General features: G+C 61.9%; 2 protein-coding genes across 8 annotated transcripts in view; both read right to left on the reverse strand.

Annotated features, from left to right (window-relative positions):
* The window catches only part of LIX1L (limb and CNS expressed 1 like), a 7,976-nt gene extending 6,927 nt beyond the window's left edge, over positions 1-1,049 (reverse strand). Inside the window, exons 1-2 of the mRNA XM_030473719.1 lie at positions 1,011-1,049; positions 12-142 (exon numbers count right to left, since the gene is read on the reverse strand). Coding sequence (XP_030329579.1) covers positions 12-142; positions 1,011-1,049 — 170 coding nt within the window. The remainder of the gene's footprint in view (positions 1-11; positions 143-1,010) is intronic.
* A 630-nt stretch (positions 1,050-1,679) lies between these two features.
* Positions 1,680-19,049, reverse strand: ARHGEF2 (Rho/Rac guanine nucleotide exchange factor 2). 7 transcript variants are annotated; one of them, XM_030473912.1, is made up of 26 exons: positions 18,760-19,049; positions 18,193-18,358; positions 17,834-17,942; positions 17,671-17,710; positions 16,919-17,033; positions 9,176-9,326; positions 8,636-8,703; positions 8,460-8,523; positions 7,815-7,944; positions 7,627-7,736; positions 7,393-7,539; positions 6,695-6,945; positions 6,495-6,620; positions 6,009-6,126; positions 5,676-5,933; positions 5,145-5,221; positions 4,856-5,025; positions 4,415-4,482; positions 4,100-4,288; positions 3,919-4,008; positions 3,748-3,815; positions 3,616-3,657; positions 3,474-3,524; positions 2,579-2,998; positions 2,219-2,390; positions 1,680-2,140 (listed from the first exon to the last, which is right to left on the reverse strand). In XM_030473912.1, the coding sequence occupies exons 1-26, from the start codon at positions 19,038-19,040 to the stop codon at positions 2,055-2,057; spliced, it is 3,567 nt and encodes a 1,188-aa protein (XP_030329772.1). In that variant the 5' UTR covers positions 19,041-19,049; the 3' UTR covers positions 1,680-2,054. The 7 variants fall into 7 exon arrangements, with proteins under 7 accessions (XP_030329772.1, XP_030329773.2, XP_030329775.1 ...); XM_030473913.2 differs by having other exon boundaries at positions 2,219-2,385; positions 18,760-19,032; XM_030473915.1 differs by lacking the exons at positions 16,919-17,033; positions 17,671-17,710; positions 17,834-17,942; positions 18,193-18,358; positions 18,760-19,049 and adding an exon at positions 13,306-13,460.
* Between the last annotated feature and the right edge of the window lie 1,894 nt (positions 19,050-20,943).

Consider the following 20,943-nt stretch of genomic DNA (forward strand, 5'->3'; position numbering starts at 1 on the left):
TGGGGACATACGCGGATTGCCCCACGGCGTTCAGCTTGGCGGGACGTGCTGTCTTGCGGGCAGCGAGTGCGGCCACGCGCCCCACATCCCCCTTCTCCACCGCTTCCAACAGCTTCTGGTCCTGCTTGTTCCAGCTTTCCACCTGGAATGGTGGCGGCGAGGGGAAACTGAGGCACAGGCTGGTGTGTGTGTGTGTGTGTCCTCCCATAGACCGCCCCTCGCAGCTGCGCAGAGCCGAGCCTCAGTTTCCCGCTTGTTGGGGGGCTCCATCGGGATGGGGACCCGAATCCCGGCAGATCCCGGCCCCGGACACAGTCGGGAAGTGGAGGCGAGGCCGGAGCGTGTCCCAGCCTGCTCCTGCCTGGCTGGTTTGTCGGGCTCGGCCCCGCCGCCGTGCGGGGTGTGGTGGCACCGACCGGCGCTTGGGACAGGCAGCGGGATTAGGTCTGGGAATAGTCAGTGGGATGGGCACCGGCATCAGGGGTTGAGCATCCCAGTGTCGGGGTTGGGATTACAGACACCGTGGAGCTGGGATTGGGAGCGCAGCCGGCACTGAGGCTGGATTGCGGTTGGGGTTGTAGCTGGCATCAGGGCTGGGGTCTGGATTGGGATTGTAGCTGGATTTGGGCGGAGATCAGGACTGGGGTTGGGGTCAGGATTGGGATTGTAGCTGGCATTGGGGCTGGGATTGCAGCCGGAATTAGGACCAGTTTTGAGGCTGGGTTGCAGCCAGCATCAGGGCTGGGGTTGGCATTTGGGTTAGGATTGCAGCCGGCATTAGAGCTGGGATCGCAGCCAGCATCAGGATCTGCATAGGGTCTGGGATGCAGCCGGCATCCAGGCTGGGATTGGGGCCGGGGTTAGGACTGGGATTGAATCCAGGATCGCACCCAGCATCCTGGCTTCAATCCCAAGGGGGAGGGGGGGCGCATCCCACCCAGCCCCACTGGGGTGCTCAGCGGGCCCTGGGTCTATCCGATACCCGCATCCATGGGGGTGCCGGGACTCACCGCCACCTGCGAGCTGGAGCAGGAGAACATCCTCTTCATGGTGGCCGGGGGGAGGACACGCACCCGGGGGCACCCCCAGGACCCCGCGGTGCCGCGCCGGTGCCGTTGCAGGTGTGTGGGTGCTGGTGCTGCCGCCCCAACGCGCGGCCTCCGCCCCGTCACCTCCCCACGCCCGCGGCTCAGTCTGGGCTTGTCCTGTCCCCTCCCCGGCCCCCCCCCGGCCCCGAGTTCCCTGCACCGGGCTCTGTGACCCCCCCACACCGAGCACCCAGGATGGGTATCGGGGTCTGTGACCTCCCGTGGAGCCCTGTCACCCCTCTTTGGGGGACACACACCCCACTTTGGGGGGGACAAAGCCTCCACTTTGGAGGAGGTACAGACACTCCAATTGGGAGGGACACACTCCACACTTTGAGGGACACATACACCCCACTTTGGGGGTCAGACACTCCAATATGAGGGACACACACCCCAATATAGGGGGACACAGCCTCCACTTTGGGGGGGGACACAGACATCCCAATATGGGGATACACACACCCCACTGTGGGGGTCACACACCCCAATATGGGAAACCCCCCTCAATATGTACTTGAGACCCACCCCACTCCCTGCACAACCTCCCCCTATGGGGATTCTCCACCCGCCCCCCCCCCCGCACATTTTGGGTCCAAACGGGGTTTTTTAATGATTTTCTGCTTGTTTTTCCTTCGTTTCTGGTGCTTTTTACACTTAAACCGAGGGGGAACCAAGAATCGACCCCAACCCCACGGCCCGGCCCCCCCATACCCGGGGACACCCCAAAACTGGGGGGCTGGGGGGCCCACATCCTGCCCCATGCTGGGACCCCCCAACCCATCACAATAAATAAATAGATCCCAGCAGAGACGGGGGGGGACCCCCAAATGGGTCCCAAACTCCCCCCCCCCCCCCAGCTCCATAAGGATCCCATGGGAATAGCAGCTTCCCAATCTCACTGTCCCCAATGCTCCCCATATGGATCCACATGGTTATGTGGTGCTGGCGGAGGGCTATAGTTAGTCCCTAACTATCTGAGGAGCCCCCGTCGCCGTCCTTCAGCTCCTGGCTGCTCTCCACCTCTTCGGGAATATCCTGCATCCTTAGGAAATCTATGGGAAAACACCAGGTTAAACTCCACCCACGATGGGAAAAGGGGTTGATCCTGCTCCTCCCCTCCCCAAACCCACCTCGGGGGCTTGTTGGGGGTGAGCGGTGGCTTCCCAAGTCTTCATCCTCCAGGAGCACATCCAGGACATCGTCGCCATCCCGGAGCCGGTCGGGATCGACCCCCCCCCCGTATTCTAGGTCCTCTCGCGGGCAGGGGGCGAAGGCGGGGGAGTGGAACGAGAGGCCGCTGTGCTGAGGCCGGACACACTCGTGTCATGCATGAGCACATCTATAACCCCCGCCTTTACACCCCAATCTCTGCTGCGCTGAGGCCGGACACACTCATGCCATGAATAAGCACATCTTTACCCTCCCCTTTACCGCTTTACACCCCGAACCCCGCTGCGCTGAGGCCGGACGCACTCGTGTCACACCCGTACCTGCGGCGGGGTGAAGCTGAGGTACAGCGCGTCCCCTGCCGGCAGACTCCTGCGCCGCGGGTCGGCTCCGCGGCGCCCCCGTGTGGTGACGCCGCCATCGTGCCGCAGCGCCCCCAGCTCCCGCCGCGCCTCCTCCAGCTCCCGCTCCAGGCGGCCGCGCTCCCGCTCGCTGTCCCGCAGCCGGGAATCCAGCGCTGCCGCCTCCTGCGCCCGCTCCTGGCACTGCTGCCGGCAGCGGCCCAGCTCCTCCTGCAGCAGCCCGTGTTGCCGCTGCAGCAGCGCCAGCTCCGTCGCTCCCGGCTTCTCGCCTGCCCGGGATGCCGACTCGGCCAGAGCCGCTTGGGAACCGCGCCGGGACGGTTTGTCCGGAGCCTCCTGCAGCCGCAGCTCCAGCAGCGTGTCCTGCTGCAGCACCACCGCCTGTGGGAGCGGCAAAATGGGCAGGGATGTGGGCAGGGATGCGGGCAGGGATGTGGGCAGGGATATGGGCAGAGGGGATGCAGGCAGTGGGTAAGGGCTGGGGAATGTGGTCAGGGATACAGCAGGGGGATACGGGCAGAGGGATGTATGTGGGAAGGAGGATGTGGGCAGTGGGATACAGGCAGGAGAATGTATACAGGCAGGGGGATGTGTATGGACAGGGGTTATGGGCAGGGGGATGTATTTGGGAAAGGAATGTGGGCAGGGGGATGCATGTAGGCTGGGGAATATGGGCACGGGGATACGGGTATGGGGATGCGTGTGGGTAGGGGATACAGGCAAGGGGTACAGGCAGAAGAGAATGTAGGCAGGGGGATGCTTGGAGGATGGGGACAGGGGGATGTATGTAGCAGGGGGATGGAGGCAGGGGGATGGCAGCTTGTCCCCCTCATCCCCGCAGCCTGGTCCCACTGACCTGGAGCCCATGCAGGAGGCTGTAGAGGTTCACCAGCCGCTGGTTGATCTCCTGCGGGAGGAGAGGATGGGACAGTGAATCCTGGGGGAGCTGAGGTGGGGAAAATGAGGCACAGCAGGGACAGAGCCCTCCCTGCCCTTACCTCCTGCGGTACCCGTGGCAGGACCTGGTTGCCATTCCCATCCTATGGAGAGAGAACAGTGACACTGTGGTGGCACAGGGTGGGGGGGTCCCAACGGGGTGTCCCCCCTATTGTTCCCCCTATCACACTCACCCGCTGCCCAGCGTCTGGATCCGTGCGGCAGAATTCCACGGAGCCATTGAAGCTGCCGGCATCACCATCTGGATGATGGACGAGAGGCTGGGATGAGCCCCATGGTGGGATGGGGGGACCCTGAAGCAGCAGAGCTGGAACATGTCCCATGTCCCATGTTCCCCCCCTTACTGCTGGCGCCGGGGCTGGGGCAGGTCTCGGCCTCATTGCTCTGATCCCGGTCGCGTCCAGAGCCGGTGAAGATCTCCGTGAGGCATTCCACTGTGGGAAAGCAGGATGAGCCCCCCTGTGCCTCAGTTTCCTCATCCCAGAGCATCCCAAAGCATCCCAGAGCATTCCAGAGCATCCACACCTTCCCGGATGGCGTCGTGCATCAACTTTTCCCCCCGGGAAGGCTCGGCTGAGTCAGAGTGGAAGAGGGAGCGTGGGGCCAACGTGGGAGAGGGCTCCTCGGCGCCGGTCAGCGCCAGCATGTCCGCAAAGAGCCCAACCTTCTCCTCCAGGAGCGCCATCACCTTCCGATCCTGCTGCAGGATACGGTCTGGGAAGGGGAGAGAGTGTGAGCAGGGATGGGGGGATGAGCTGGTATGGGGAGGGATAAGATGAGATGGAGGGGATGAGATGGGATGGGGAGGGATGAGCAGGGATGGAGGGAAGGGGAGCCCACCTTTCAGCTTGCGTAAGGATGCTTCGATCTCTGTCTCAATCAAGGGAAAATCCTGTCGGCTGGGACAGCTGGAAGAGATGGGGAAGAGATGATGGGAAAGAGGAGGGAAAGAGGAGGGGAAGAGAAGGGGAAGAGGTGATGGGGAAGAGATGATGAGGAAGAGATGATGGGGAAGAGATGATGGGGAAGAGATGATGGGAAGAGATGATGGAGAAGAGGAAAAAAAGGGAAAAAGAAAGAGAAGAGAAGGGGAAGAGATGATGCGAAAGGGATGATGGGAAAGAGATGAGGGGAAGGAGATGATGTCCCCCCTTCCCACCAGCTGCATCCGGCCCAGGCTCAGAGGCTCCAACCTGGACGTGCACCCACATTCCTGCTCCCCATCCCTCATCCATGGAGACCCCCAAATCCAGCGCCCCCAACCCATGGGATGACACTCACAGCCCGACTGTCTGCTGGATGAGCTTCATCCAGTGGTTGCGGTCATCGCGAGATGCGGCGTGGACCTCGTACATCTCCGGCGGCGCGGCACTGATCAGGAACATCCCCTTCTCCTGGTTGGCGATATCCCGCACGATCAGGTTCTGCAGGGACACGACGGCCGGCTTGTCCTGCGGGAAACGGGAGGGGGTTGGAATGACAGCCCAGGGATGGGATGTGAGCGGATGGGATGTGAAGGGGACAGGATGTGGAGGGGCTGGGATGCAAGGGGCCAGGCGCTGGTGCTCACCAGCATGGGGAAGGTGTATTTCTGGTCCTTCTCTTGCAGGAAGATGAGGACATCAGTCAGTAGCAGCACCAGCACATCTGGAGGGGGCACATGGAGGTGACGCTGAGGTGAGTGCCCCTTAGGGCTTGCTAAGGGTGAGGAGCTCCTGGCACCTCTGTGCTCTGGCAGCTCCATCCCTAGGCACCTCCAATCCCTTGGTACCGTCTCCCGGCACCACCATCACACCCAGGTACCCTCATCGCCTGGTACCCCCATTTCCTGGCACCTCAGTCCCCCAGCATCCTCATCCCCTGCCATCTCCATCCCACAGCACCCTGCTCCCTGAGTATCCCCATCCCCTGGCATCCCTATCCCTTGGCATCTCCATCCCCATCCCCTGGCACCTCCATCCCCACCCCTGGCATCTCCATCCCATCCCCTGGTACCTCCATCCTCATCTCCTGGCATCCTCATCCCCTGCCATCTCCATCCCCATCCCCTGGTACCTCCATCCCCATCCCCTGGCACATCCATCCCCATCCCCATCCCCACCTTTGAAGCGCCCGGCCGCAGTCTTCCAGAGCATGCACCCGCTGTGCACCAGTTTGCGGCGCAGGAGCTCGTCGCGGCCGAAGACACCGGCGCGGCTCTCCCAGGGCAGCTGCACCTTGGCCCGGCCATCCACGCGCCTGTAGACGTCCCAGAGCCGCGCATTCATCTCACACTCATGCACCTCCTCGTTGATGGACGAGATCAGCTCCTTCACCAGCCTCAGCGCCCGCGACAGGTCCACGGAGTCGCCCTCGTTGTCTGGAACCAAAGGGGTTGTGAGGTGGTCAAGGTTGGACCCCACGGGTTTGTCCCATCCACTCCCGGCCCCAGTACCTTTGGAGTTCTTCAGGATGCGCTCGATGAGCACCGGGTACTTGGTGATCCTCTGTGTCACCAGCAGGATGCACTCGGGAACACCGTGGCGGCGCAGCAGTGGGGACCGTGCCATTCTCTGGCCAGGAGGGAGGGATGGAGGAGGAGGAAGGGAAGAAGCACCGTTAGCAGGGACCAAACCCCCCTCCCAGGGCTCACAACCATGTCAAGAGGGAGAGACATTAGAGAGAAGACACAGGGATGGGTCAGAGACACAGAGATGGAGAGGAAGAGATGGGGACACAGGGATGGGCCAGAGATGTGGGGATGGGGATGAAGAGATGGGGGCACAGGGACAGGGTAAGGGACATAAGGACAGGTTAGGGATGCAGGAGCAGGGATGAAGAGATTGGGACACAGGGATGGGTCAGGGATGCAGGGATAGGGAGGAAGTGATGGCGACACAGGGATGGGTCAGGGATGCGGGATGGGGATAGTGATGCTCACCCGGATGAACTGCTGGAAGCGCTTGTCTCGGGCCAGCAGGTCCTTGTACTCCTTCACAGCCTTGGTGTGCTTGCTGCAGAACTCCGAGTAGGCTTTCCTGAGCTGCTCCGCGCTGCCCCCGGAGAACTTGGGGACACAAGGGGACATCAGCGAGGTCCTGCTCCCCGCCATGGCACCCACTGCCTGCGGCGGCCCCTTACCTGGTTGACCAGGATGTCCCCAAGGCGGTTGATGACAAAGTTCTTGTTGCTGTCCTGGGCCAGGGACTCGCGGCGCCGCTCCAGGAGCTGCGCCAGGAAGCGCTCGTGGATCTGGCTCAGCTCGTCCACGCACGGGAAGATCCTGTGCACCGAGGCCGGGTCGAGCTGCAGCTCCTCCAGCATGGCCTTGCGGAACACGGCGCCCATGATCTTCAGCGTGCGGACGTGGTGGATCTCCGTCTGGATCAGCTCTGCCGTGGGTTGGGATGGGATGGGACGGGGCGGGACGGGTGAGAGTGGGCAGCTGCCACCACCGGGTGTCCCCCATCGCTCCAGCTCCATCCCTGTGTCCCCATCACTTTGTCCCCATCCCTGTGTCCCCATCGCTTCATTCCCATCCCTGTGTCCCCTAAACTGTCCCTGTATCCCCATCTCTTCTTCCCCATCTCTGTATCTCTAACCCATCCTTATGTCCTTTACCCTGTCCCTGTGTCCCCATCTCTTCCTCCCTTGTCCCTGTGTGCCCATCGCTTCCTTCCCATCCCTGTGTCCCCACCTCTTCCTCCCATCCGTGCATTTCTGACCCATCCCTGTGTCCCCACCTCTTCCTCCCATCCGTGCATTTCTGACCCATCCCTGTGTCCCCATCTCTTCCTCCCTGTCCCTGCATCCCTGATCCATCCCTGTGTCCCACTCACCATAGATGACGTCCTGGCGCTTCATCACATCCATCTTGTGCTGCTGCAGGTAGCTGTTGTCCACCGCCAGGCTCCAGGAATCTGCCTCAAAGTCCTTCCCGTCCGTCTCGAAGTCGCTCATCAGCTGGTTCAGGATCACGTCTGGACCTGCAGGGAGGGTGGCACAAGGTGTGGCGGGGTGTCCCTCTGCCCCATGTCCCATCCCATGTCCCCCCATTCCCGCTGTGTCCCCACCTTCGTCGATGAGCGACTCCACAGACAGCGTGCGGTTGCGCATGTTGAGGGAATCCGTGGACTGGGACAGGATCCGCCGTATTCCCAGTGGAGACTCATCGTTGAACGTCCTTTAGATGGGTGGGATGTGACGGGGACACCCTGGGGACACCCCTGGGACCCCCAATCCCAGTTTTCCCAGCGCTTACCCTGAGATGTTGGTGGTGGAGACGCTTTTGGAGAGGGAAAGGGAGGGTCGGCCCCGGCGGGGGCCCAGCAGCGTCTGCCGGAAGCTTTCCGAGGGGTAAATGGCAGAGTTGGGGCGTTCCCGGATGGCAGCTAGGAAAAGAGGGATAACACCGGGGGCGGTGTGTGTGTCTCAGTGCCATGAGCCCCCAACACCCCCCAGGCTGCCTATGGTGGACACCCTGATACTGCACCCCCCCAGCATCCCCATCCCTGCAGGCAGGAAAGGGATAGGGATGAAGAGATGGGAATTAAGTGATGGGGACACAGGGATGGGTCAGAGATGCAGGGACAGGGATGAAGAGATGGGGACACAGGGGTGGGGAGGAAGAGATGGGGACACAGGGACAGGGACGGACATAAGGGACACAGGGGCAGGACATAAGGATGAGTTAGAGACACAGAGATGGGTCAGAGATGCAGGGATAGTGATGAAGAGATGGGGGGACACGGATGGGGATGAAGCAATGGGGACCGAGGCCCTCTCCTGATGTAACGGTGATGGGCAGCATTGAGAGGGGGGTGTCCTGTCCACCCCCACCCTCTGGCTCATCCCATCATCCCATCATATCCCGTCTCACCCTATCACATCATCCCACCCCACTCACTCTTATTGCGCAGTGAGACCGACTGCAGCGCCGAGCTGTTCTTCAGCAGCGCCGCTTTCTGTTGCTGCGGGAGGGGAGCGGAGGCGTCACGGGGGTGGCACCATGTCCCTGTGTCCCCATGATGTCCCCATGGTGTCCATGGGACCACGGTGTCACTTGTCCCGCCTGGCGCTCACCTTCTGCTTCACCTTGGTGCAGTTGGGCAGTGTGTCCTTGCAGCGGTTGTGGATGGTGACGTTGCAGGCTGGTGGGGGGGCACAAGGGACAGGGAGAGGTGATGCAGACACTTCCCACCACCCCCATCCCGGAAAGCCACCAGTGCTGGAGCGATGGGAGCAGATGCAGTGGGAATCCGGGTGGATGCGGATTATGGAGCTGCAGCTGCCAAGGGAGCAGCTGAGCCGCTGCAGTGCCATTGACACCCCCACGGTGCCACAGGACATGGTGCCACCGGCTCCATCCGGCATCAACCGGGATGTGCCAGGTCACCTCCATGAGGTGAGCATCTCATAGAGCCCAAGCTGGAGCCGTCAGCCTCTTGCAATGGGGACTGTGGTGCCCACCATGGCAAAGCCACCCCGGCAAAGCCACCACTGCAAAGCCACCCTGGCAAAGCCACCACTGCAAAGCCACCCTGGCAAAGCCACCCTGGCAAAGCCACCCTGGCAAAGCCACCCTGGTAAAGCCACCCTGGCAAAGCCCTTTTGGCTACTCACTGGGGCAGATCAGAGCTTCCTTGGCTGTGATGCTCTTGTTGCAGGCAAAGCACATGGTCATGCCAGACACCGTGATGGTGGTGAAGAGGTGGCCGTTGGTGTAGCGGGCATCCTTCTCCTTGCCCTCCTTCATCTTCTCCTTCTCCTTACTCTGCCCGGAGAGATGCGGCGGGCGCCTGATGGGGCTGCGGCTCAGCGGCCGCCCCCCGGCGCCCCCGACCCCGCTTTGCTTCGGGATACGGCTCATGGGTGCGGGAAGCCGAGCGGGACACGGGATCACCCAGTCCTCGCTGGTGCCCGGTGGGTCCTGGCCCCCCGACGTGGGGGGGGCGAGGAGCTGAGAGGCTGGGGAGAAGCCACCCGCATCGCTCCTGCTTCCCATCATCCCATAACCATGACAACGGGATGGCTGCGGGAGAAAGCCCCCCCCACATCACACACCCCCCCCGCAGCCACCAGCCCCAATGGGGATGAGGTGCGGGGGCCGCGGTGGGGGGGAGGTGACAACCGGGGGCATCAGTAGGCACCAGCTCCGCGCCGTCCCACCTCCTCTTCCTATCCAAAGTGGGTATTTTTACCCTTTCTCCCCCAAAATGAGGGGGTTGGAGGCCAAAATGAGGGGGTTGGAGGCCAAGCCCCCGCCATGGTGATGGTTTTGGGGGTTCACCATGGGTTTCCCCTCCTGCAAAATGAGAGCGAGCTGGAGTTATCCCGAGCATCCCGAGCGGCTGCTCCTGCCGCATCCAATGGGCACAGAGCGGCCTTTGTGTGTCCCCCCCCCCCCAGCTCCTGGCCGTGCCTGGCACCGGGCACCCCTCAACAGACCCGGCACCCCCAAAACCGGCACCATCCCCAGTGCCCAAACGGGGGGTCCCGCTTCCCCGTGCTGCTCCTGCCGCCCCCGAGGGTGGCGAGAGGCCGAGCCCCCCCCGCAGGGAGGGAGGAAGGGGAGGGAGACCCCGGCGCTCACCCGCTCGCTGCACACGGGTCCCTCCACATCCCCATCCACCGGGAACGGGCCGCAGGAGCAGCAGCACATCCCAGCATCTGCCCCAGCGTCTGCCCACGCCGGGTGCAACCCCCCCGGCCCCTTTGTGCCACGTTTGGCTTTTTTCCTTCCCTTTTCTTTTATTCTGCTTTGGGCTTGGTTGGTCGCTTGGGATTAGTTTGACTTTTTTTCCCCTTTTATTTTTTTGCTTTCTTTTTGGCCTTTTTCCTGTTTTTTCCCCCCCTTTTCCCCTTTCTCTTTTCTCCTCTTTCTTTTTCTTTCTTTTTTGCCTCTTTCTTTTTCTTTTTTTCTCTTTTTTTTCCCCTTTCCCCCCTTTTATTTTTCCTTTTTTCCTTTCCCCTTTTAATCGTTTTTTTACCTTTTTTCTTTCCTTTTTTTTCTTTTCCCATTTTTACCACTTCCATTTTTTCTTCTATTTTCCTTTCTCCCCTTTTGTTTTGCTTTCATTCCCACCACTTTCCCCCTTTATTTCCCTTGCTTTTCCTCCTCTTTTCTTTCCCTCCCCCCCCCGCTTTTTCTTCCTTTTCTTCTCTTTCCCTTTTCCCCTGCTTTCCACCCCCTTTTCCTTTTATTCCTTCCCTTTCCCTATTCCATTCTCCTTCCCGTTGTTTTGATGTCCCGTCCCCCCACCCCGCATCGCTCCAGACCCGTCCCGGCCGCAGGAAACCGAACCCGCCGCCAGACAAAGGCAGGAGCCGCTTCCTGCAGCCGCACCCCCCACTCCCCCCCCGCTGCCATTTGCCCCCCAACAACAGGCTCCCCCTCGCCCCAAGGGGGGCTTGGGGGGCCCCGAGGGGCTGCGGCTGCCCCCCAGGACAGGAATGGGGCGAATCCCACACCGGGACCCTGCGGCACCAGTCCCAAACCCAGCCGGGTCGGGGACAAAAGGCCGGGCGGGGGCGGGGGGAAGGCACCGAGGGTCTCGGTGGCCCGGCACGACAAGGGCTGACAGAGGTGTAGTGACCCCCCCCAAGCCCAGCTCTGGGTCCAGCAGCGGGTTTGGGGGTGTCCGGCTGCACCCCGTGGCTTGGGGGGGACATCGGACACAAGTCACCGCATGGCTGTATACATACATATATATATACATATATATACACACACCGGAGGGACCCCCCAAAACACACGGGGGTGCCTGGGGGTCCGCCAACAACCCTGAATACCCCTCCCCCCAGCATCACCCCCAAACCCCTACCCACCAGCACCAAACCGGAGCCGAATCCCCTCACCGCAGCTTTGTGGTGACAGCGGTTTTGGGGGGAGTCCCCTCACACGCATCCCCCCCCGGGCTGGAAGTTTCTCCACTTTAAATAGAAATCGGGGGTGTTTTGGGGGTGTTTTTGGGGGTTTCTTTTTCCGCCGCCTACAACGGGAGCGTTTCTGCTGCCGCCGCCACGACTTTGCCCGAAATAGCCCCATTCCCTGTGGGAAAACCCGCGCGCCAGCCTCCGGAGCCCCAAAAACCCCCAAGTTCTGACCTGAGCGATGGGTTTGTCCCCACAAATCGGCGTCACGGCGCTGCCTCCCCTCGGTTGGGGACAGACCCCCCTTACTGGGGACGGTCCTGACCCCCCCCGCGTTTGCCACCCCGGCGTTGAACAAAGCCAACGCCGTCCGCACCGCCGGTAACAAAAGATGCCGCTGCGCCGGGGCCGAAACCACGCGGGGATGCGCCCACCCCCCAGAAAAAAGAGGGGTGCCCCCCTCAAAGTGCACAACCCCCCCGTTCTAGCCCCAAATTCCCCCTCTCTGAGGTTTGAAGCCACTGCGGGGTGAGGGGGGGGTGCAGCGTGGGGACCCCCCCTCTGCTCTTTTGGGGAGGCAGCAGCAAGAAGGTGGGGGGCTCTGCGCTACCCGGACTCCCCCCAAAAACTGGTCCTGGCACAGGAGACGGGGTCCCCTCATGTCGTAAAGCTGCACCAGGGGGTCCCCACACATCCCGGTCCCCCCTATTTCTAAAGCGGGGACGCTGGCAGCCGCTCTGGGGAATTGGGGGGACCCCCCCGGACTCCCCCAGCCCAAGGCCCGACGCTGGGTGCGGCGAAACGGGCTTTGAGGAAACTTTCTTTAAACAAAAACCACCGTTTCCCCCGGCTCGGCCGGCGCAGGAATCAACAACCACTTCCCCCCCCCCCCCCGCCCTGGTGCCATTGCCGCACCCCAAACCCCATTGCTGAGCACCCCAAACCTCCATCCACCCCAGACCCGACAAACTCGCTGCATGCAAGGCTGGACCACACCATAGGAGCCATATCGGGGTGTCCCCCACACCCCAAGCACCCCCCGGTGTTGGGGTATAGTGAGTTGCACGCTCGCCTTGCACGCTCACCTGCCTTGCACACCCGCCTTGCACACCCGCCTTGCACGCTCGCAGCAGCACAAAGCCCAAGTGCAGGCAGCGCTTGGCAGCAGCCGGGTCCCCTCCTCAACCCCCCCCCTCCATTGCCCAACGTCGCGATTGCCACATGCTCCAGCCACAACGACGGCGCCCGAGCCTCCCCCCCCACACTCCCGGCTCTGCGTGCCTCAGTTTCCCCATCTCCCCCAAGGCTTGGTCTCTACCGGGCTGTAGATGAGAGAAGCTGGGTGCCGGGGGGGGGTCCCCACGTCCTTGGGCAGCAGCAGCAGATGGTGGCAACTTCCTCACCACGCCACCAAAAGGCTTTGGCGGAAACGGGGGGAAGGCGGTGGAGGAAGTTTGGGCCGTTGCTTCGCCCCACGAGTTGTCGCTGGTGGGATGCTTGGTGGGGTGCGGGCGGGGGGGGGCATTGTCTTCCCTGGAGACCTCCCCCCTGCACAATGGGGAGCGGCAGCGACCTCCCTGTGGTCCCCAACCCCTATGCTAAGGATGGGGGTGCAGAAACCCCACTCGGAGCATCACCCCATCCCCACGACCCCCCCTCACCCCAAACCTGCCGCCCCCCAACGACTCAAGCTGGATGGGGAAGGACAACCCTCCCCCCCCAATTGGGGGGCAGCGACCGCACCGCAGTGAGGTTCCCCTCACCCTGGGGCGGGGTGGTTGTTTTTGACCCCCCCTGTGCTGGATGGGGGTGACCCCGCACCCCGCGAGTAGAAGCAGGGGAGGGAAATGCCCCCCCCACGGCCACGCAACGGGACCCACCTTGGCACGATCGCTCCTTGCCCGGGCCAGCGACTCGATGCGGGACATAATCCGCGGAGCTGCCCCGCTCCTGCCCCCCTCCTGCCCGTTTGTGTCCTGTTCCTGCCCCGTTCCTGCCCCGTTCCTGTCCCGTTCCTGCCCGCCGCCGGGCTCCGCCTCCCCCCCGGGGGCGGGTCGTGCTGCCGGCCCCAGCCTCGTGTTGCCCGCAGGCCTTTGTTCGAGATGGGACCGGGCAGGGACCGGGCCGGGATCGGGCCCCAAGCAGGGATCGAGCCCTGGGCAGGGATCAGGAAGGAACTGGCAGTGTGGGACCAGACACTCCGGATGGTTTCTTGGGAACAGGGGCCCCACTATCCCGCTGGCTCCATCCCTCCAGAGCCGTGTCACGATTCTCAGCTCTTGTGTCTCAGTTTCCCTGCCTCCCATCGCCCTGGCACCCTGGTCACCATCAACGTTTGGGGGAATCCGACCCACCCTTGGGTGCCACCAGCGCTGGAATAAAACAGCAAAACAATCCCATGGGATTCTAATCCTGCCTTGCTCGGCTGCTGTGGGACTCCCCACACCTCTCCTGGAGCCCCAAATACTCCCAAAGGGCAGCTTTGGGGTGACCCACAGATTCCATCACCGTGTCATGGGTCCAATGGGGCCTTTTCCCAGGCTTTTATCTCAATTCAATGCCCCAAGGGAGCTGCTCTGGGAAAGGGGATGGAAAACACCAATTCCACCTCAAGATTCCCAAAGGGAAGTTGGGCTGAAGGTGATTATATGGGACCAGGAGCTGGACTGACCTCAGCCTGGTTTAACATTAACTCACCAGCCGGGAGAAGCCAGGATTTATCGGATGTATCCACAGATAATGCTACGAGGTTGCCAAGAGAACTGGAGCACCGGAATGGCTCCAGGTCCTGCCAGCACCAGGCTGTGGCCAAGGGGACCCCCAGATGTCACCTATTAACCCCCAGGACGAAGCCACCCCTCTGCAGCTCCTTAAGGAAATAAGAATCTCTTTTCCTCTGCAATTCCAAGCCCAGCAGCACCCAACATTCCCCAAGGGGATGGGATAAAGCCGGTTTGGAACCGGGAGAGATGCCGGTTTAATGAGTAATCACAACGATGCTGCTGTGAGGTGCCAGCGCTCCCTGGGGGCTGCCTCAGTTTCCCTGCTGGAATCATAGCCAGCAGCAAAGGAAAGGGCCACGTATGTGTCAAAACCCTGTGGAAAGTGGGTGGGATGCACCCGCATGTGCAGCTCCCCGGGAAGGGAAGCGGGAATGAAGCCGTTGGGAAAACACATCCAATGATCCAAGGCCTGGCCAAGGCCGGGTTTGAACTAAAGCACAGCCTCAAAAGCAGAAGCAAAGCCTGGTGAGGCCACGCGATCATGGTGGGGGACGCGGTCACGCTCCTCCTTTGACCCAGAGCCTGATCCTGAGGCCTCATTTCCTGCCGGAGCACAAACTGCTCCGGCCGGGATCATTTCTGCTTCCCCCTTCCCTGAAGGGGTGGGGACCCTGAAACAGCCCCAAACCTGATGGAAATGGACCCAGATTGGGCACCGCAGGGCAGGATGTGGCTGGCGGGGAGGCTCCGGTGGTACTGGGGGTATCCAGTGCCTCTTCCCACATGGCAGAGCCACCGGAAAGCCCCACGAGCATCACGTGGGAGCCGAGGGCAAAGAGGGAAGCGACGGCTCAGCCATCAAGAGTCCGGAAGGGAGGAGATGAGGGTGCTCCGGATGCAGAGGGGAAGCCACGGGGTCCCCCCCATGAGGCCAGAGTCACCCTCACCCCCATGTCTCAGCCCCCCATCATCACGCATTGCAGCAAGGGCAGGAGCTGGTGATGGGTGCTCAGGTGAGACCCAGAGCAGCACCCCATGACCCAGAGCCATTCCCACCACTCACCTTGGGATGGCCGGACATGGTTGGGGGTCCCTGGGGAGGGAATGGTGCCGAGGCCCCACGGTGGCAGCGAGCTCGGCCGTGGCTGTTGGGATTGTGGTTCCTTCCTGAAATAGCTTGTCCCTCCCCTCTGCGGCCTCCTGCTCCTTATGGCCGCTTCCAACCCCCGCTATGGCTCCAGCTTGTGCCCCTAAAGTGGCTCTGGACGCTCTCTGCTGCCTGCAGATCTCTCGGGGTCCCCACCTCTCTTGGGGTCCCCATCACCAAGACCCACCATCAAGCCTCCCTCTTGCAGCACCCAGGACCCATCCCTGCCACAGCCTCTACATGGGACCCCCCCAAACCTATGAGGACCCCTCATGACCCATCCCACACCATGGCGATGGTGCCGTCACCCTCAGGGCCTCCTGCCACCATCCCTGTGTCCGTGGGGGACCATGCTGGGGGGGGCTCTACCCTGCACCCCATCTCCCTCCCATTGCTCTGCCTGATGCAATCGCCACGTGCACGGCTCTGTGTCCCACTGCGCTGACCGGGATTGACACCTCCCCCCACTTTCCCAATCCATCCCTTCCATGGGGGACCAGTGCTCCCAAGCTTTGGGGACCCTTCACTTGTTATAGGACAAACTTTGCCAAACCAAGACTTGGCCAGAGCCTAGTTTGAGCAACTTCCTGCTAACTAAAAATAGGGATACCAATGGATTTAACCCCATTTGCGCTCAGCACCCAGTAGGATGGGACCATGCTGGAGCCACGGTGCAGGGAGGGGGAGCGTGGCCCCATGATGATGTTAACAGCTGGCGGCTGATCCAGCCGGGAAAGGGGCAGGATGAGCTCAGGGGCCAGCGCTGGGGATTAATGGCTTTGCATGGCAGCAAATTGAACCCCAAAGGGCTGCTTTGGGGAGGACCCCCATACTCCACATCGCCACCCCAAGTCAACCAAAGCACCCCACTGGCAGGCATCGCCTCCCGACGAAACGGAGAAACTGAGGCACAGGGATGGTTGGGGGGGGGCGGGGCTTGGCACTGACTGAGGCACAGCTTTCCCAAACGGCAGAGCATTAGATGACCCCAATCCCAATCCCACCCTCACGTTCCAGGCAGGGAATTTCTCCCCGCCACTCCTTTCGCTTCCCGTCTCTACCCTTCGGGCTGGGAAGGAGCCGGAGCAAAGTATCCCAAATGGAGGAATGGCTCCAGGAAGCCGCAGGCTGGAGCGGAGGGGCCCCGGGAGGGCGGTGAGCTCAGCACACAAACAAGCATTCCCGACGCCAGGAAAAACCTCATTTCCTCGGGCTGAGCCTGGCGAGTCCCGCTGGGACCGTTCCCCCACCCCACGGCGGGAAAGGGGGACCCCAAGTGTCTCCCACCTCGCCCACTGATGCCCATCGGGAATGCCGGCGGCACTCGGCATTCCACGCTCTGCTCGGTGGCTCCGGATGCATCAGGATGGTGTGAACGTGGGGATAAGGGGGTGATGGCAGCGCCACCAAACCCACATCAACCGGGGGGGGTGCACTGGAGGGCGGGGGTGTGTCCCCAACTCTTTAGATCCCAAAGGATGAAGCCCAGCGGTGGATGGGAAGGGGAAACTGAGGCACAGCTTCCCCAACATACAGAGCATCCAATGACCCCAGTCCCAACCCCATCCTCGTGTTCCAGGGAGGGAATCGCTCCCCGCCACCCCTTCTGCTTCCCTTCCCTACCTTTGTCTTCCCCGTCATCCTCTTGATGAAGCTGAGGGTCCTGTCCAGGGGGGTCTCTTCCCGGCTCTGGCTCCCAGCTTCCTGCTCCAGCTGCCCGCAGCTCCCGGCGCCGGAGCTGCAGGAGACGGAGGATCCAGCCTGGACAATCCCCCTCTGTCCCTGGAAACAGGGAGGAGCGAGCCCGGGCGCCGCACCCAGCACAGAGCCCCTTCTGTTCGCGGGGTGCGGGACGAGCCCCCCACCACGGGCCCCCTCCTCGGTCACCTCCAACTGTGTCAGCTCCCTGTAAGCTGGGGAGCGGGTTGTGGGGTGCTCCGGGCATGGACCCCACTTTCCCGGGTGGATAAACCCTGCTCCCAACGCTGGGGACACAGAGGGACTGGGACATGCAGCACCGTCCTCTATGGCTTGTCCCTGTCCCCTCTTGTCCCCCGCGGGGCTCCCAGCCAGCGCCACCCGGGAGCAACCGCCCTAATGAGGATGGGAATGGGCTGTGACAGGCGCCGCTGGCACAGTGTGATGCCAGCGGCGGGGTGGTGTGACATCCTGGGGATGGGGAGGGGGACACCGTCCCCTCCAGCCTGATGTACAATGAGCGAAGTGTGTCAGGCCTCAGCCTGGCCCTGTCACATCCATCCTGCTCCCTCTCTGTCGCCATAATCCCCCCGAAATCCCTATTTACATCCCCAAGTCTCCCTTCTGGTCCTTGAGGTGCTTTATTGACCTCCCAGCACACCTCGTCCCTGACTCACCCATTGACCAGGCTCTGCTGGGAGGCGAAGAGGGAAATCCCTGCAACAGGAAAAGAAAGAGGGATGAGAAGAGGGACCAAGAATCCAGTTTAAGCAGGGATGGGGGGGTGGTGTATCATGAGGTTCCCCCATTGCCGGGGGGATATTGGGCACTGCCACTCACCATCTGCATTGGGGGATCTGTTGATGGTGCCGAGAGATGCAGACTTGGAGAAGTTGTAGCTGTGAAAGCTCTGCTGGGTCCGGGATATTGGCAACCCCTGTGCATCCTCCTGCCAGCATCCGTGGGGATGGGGTTGGCACTGGGGACACCATCTACTATCCCCCTCCCTGATCCCCAAAATAGAGCTTGGGCAGGAGCATCCCACTCTCAGGATGATGCCAAAGCCACCCAGGATGAGGCTCTGCTCTTACCCAAGCTCATCCATGCATCCACGCTTAACCTGCATCCATTCCCCCAGCTATAGGAGGGTGATGGGACACCCTGGGGTGGCATGAAGAGGAGTGGAGGGGGGCTCCTACCTGTGCCCACCGCTCTTCCTCCTCATCCTGGGAGAGGAGGGACTCCAGGTCATCGTTGCTGTGGACAAGGGGGTTTCTCCGGGGGTCCCTCCGGTGCTGTCCCAGCCCATCCAACTGCTCCACACTGGAGTCGATGTCATCAGGGCTCAGCCCTTTGAGGCTCACGCTGTGGTGGGGATGGAGGGACCCTGAGCTGGGCATGGAGGGGGACACAAAACCAGGCCCCCCATCCCCATGGGGTGAGGCCTGCTCTAGCATCCAGCTTTTGGGGTGTCCCCAAAATGGGTCATCCCTAGGGCCCCCAACACCCCCTTGAGCATCCTGATATCCTCCCAAGCATTCCAACACCCCCCTGAGAACCCCAACACCTCCTGAGCATCCAAACACCTCTTGAGCATCCCGACACCCCCCTGAGCATCCTGACACCCCTTGAACATCCCAACACCCCCCTACCCCCTGAGCATCCCGATACCCCTTGAACATCCCAACACCCCTTGAGCATCCCGGGATGCATCGGGAGGATGGTGCAGTGCGGGGGGAGGGAGGGATGGATGGGGTCACCACTACCTGAGGTGGTCGTAGCTGGGCACCCCACGCAGCTCCTTGCCTGGCTCCCAGCTGTGCCGGCGGAAGGGATCCCGGGAGCGGATGCGGAGGGCAAAGGATCGCCGCAAGGGCACCGCTTGGACAGAATCTTCATCATCCTCCCCCTCCTCCTCCTCCTCCTCCTCTGAGCCGGGGCCGGGGCCGGTGACCGGCTCCAGTGCGGACATGCAGCGGCGCTTCTGCCCCGGTGCCCCGCGCAGGGCTCCTTCACAGGGACCCAGGAAGACATCGGGATCATCCATCCCGGCGCTGTGGGATGCAGGAAGGAAGCATTAGTGGGGGGAGGAGGGGGGGACCAGCCATGAAACGAGTTGGTGGGGTCTCAGCTCATAGGACGCCCCCCCATAGATTGATCCATTGCTCCGATCCAATCCCCAAATCCCAACACCAGCTCCATGCTGGTGCCCGAGGCACCCCCGGGGCTGGAATATCCTGGTCCCAGCAGGACAAGGGATGGGATTGTAGAGCAGCAGCATCCCCCACAGGAAATCTGACCCTGCCCAGTCTGGGAATCATGGGATCACCGAATCCTGGGATGGTTTGGGTTGGAATGGACCTTAAAGCTCATGAAGCTTCCAACAGCCGCTAAAGCTTACGATGGCCATAAGGAGGAGCTGCCCAACCCCCCCCCCCCGGCCGTGTGCGAGTGCCCCCTTGCACTGCATGGGGCCCCCCGACCCTATACAAATACGGCCGGGGGGGGGCAGGAACACACAAAACACCCTCTGGGCTCCTCGCAGCTGGTTACTCATTAAGCTCCCAGGAATTCGGCAGGGATAAGAGCGGCTCGACCCAGGGGGTCCGCACCGGCCTGCGGCTCATCCATCCCTGACACAAGCCCCCCCCCGATTTCCACCTCCGTGAGCATCCCGACATCCCCTGGGCATTCTGACACCCCTTGAGCAACCCACGCCCCCCCGGCAATGGGATCATAGGGGTTCAGTCCGATGGCAATGGGAGCAGAGGGCAATGGGTGCCACAGAGCACCCAGACCGCAATTCCGGGTCTCCGGCAGCACTTTGGACCCGGCCAGGTTGGAGTCATGGATCCCAAGGGAGGAAGCAAGCAGCAAGGGGGGTCTTCCTCCTAAAAGCCACTTGGAGTCGAGGCCACAAGGGAGGGTGAATCCATCCCTGCTCCGGGTGTTGTTCCCGGTTCCTTCCCAGGCAAAGCCAGATTCCCTGACTCCAGCAGGGATTAACCATGGGCTTTCCGGGACGCTCCAATGCTGGACGGGGAAACTGAGCCCCAAGGGGAAGAGTGACCAGTGTGAGATGGGTTCATCCCATTGTTGTCACCATGGGAAAGGGGGGATCTTGGTGTCCCGTCCCATGGGAGCAGCCACAGTGAAGGGCTGGGGGGGGACACAAAGAGGTACTGCAGCACCCATGGGTGGCGATGGGGGCTCAGGGACCTACCTGTGGGTAGGTGCTCCCATGGGAGCCCTGCACCCGGCTCTCTCCTCCTCCTCTTCCTCCTCCTCTCACACACAGGATCAACCAGGAACCACCTGGCAAATCAGATCCTTTTCCCTGTTAACCCTTTGCCCTGCTCCGATGGACACACATTCCCATGGGATTGCCCAGACCAGGCCTCGCTCCCCACTTCCCCCCTCCCCCCTTTCTCTCCTATTCCCTTCTCCATTGGGATTTAGGGTCCAACAACAGCCCCTCATGGGGTCTGAACTGCCCCTTCCCCACTCCCAGGGATCCTACCGGGTGGGATCATGGATAATCCATCACAGCTGGAGCAACAGGTAACCCCAAAGCACGTTGAACCGTGCCTCAGTTTCCCCAAGGTGGGAATTCCTTCTCCCTATAGGAAGTTGTTCCAACCCGGAACAACCCACGGGATACATGGAGTGGGTCAGGGTGCGGAGCTGTGATAAGGGCAGGGCTAGCCAGGGTGACTCAGACACCGTGTGCCATGGGGCTGAACCCCTCTGCTCCCATTGCCATGGGGCTGATCCCCTCTGCTCCCATTGCCATGGGCCTGGAACCCCTCTGCTCCCATTGCCATGGGGCTGAACCCCTCTGCTCCCACTGCCACGGGGCTGAACACCTCTGCTCGCATTGCTATGGGGCTGAACCCCTCTGCTCCCACTGCCATGGGGCTGAACGCCTCTGCTCCCATTGCTATGGGGCT

This window comes from Strigops habroptila, chromosome 22 (assembly GCF_004027225.2).
Source record: "Strigops habroptila isolate Jane chromosome 22, bStrHab1.2.pri, whole genome shotgun sequence".
NCBI lineage: Eukaryota > Metazoa > Chordata > Aves > Psittaciformes > Psittacidae > Strigops > Strigops habroptila.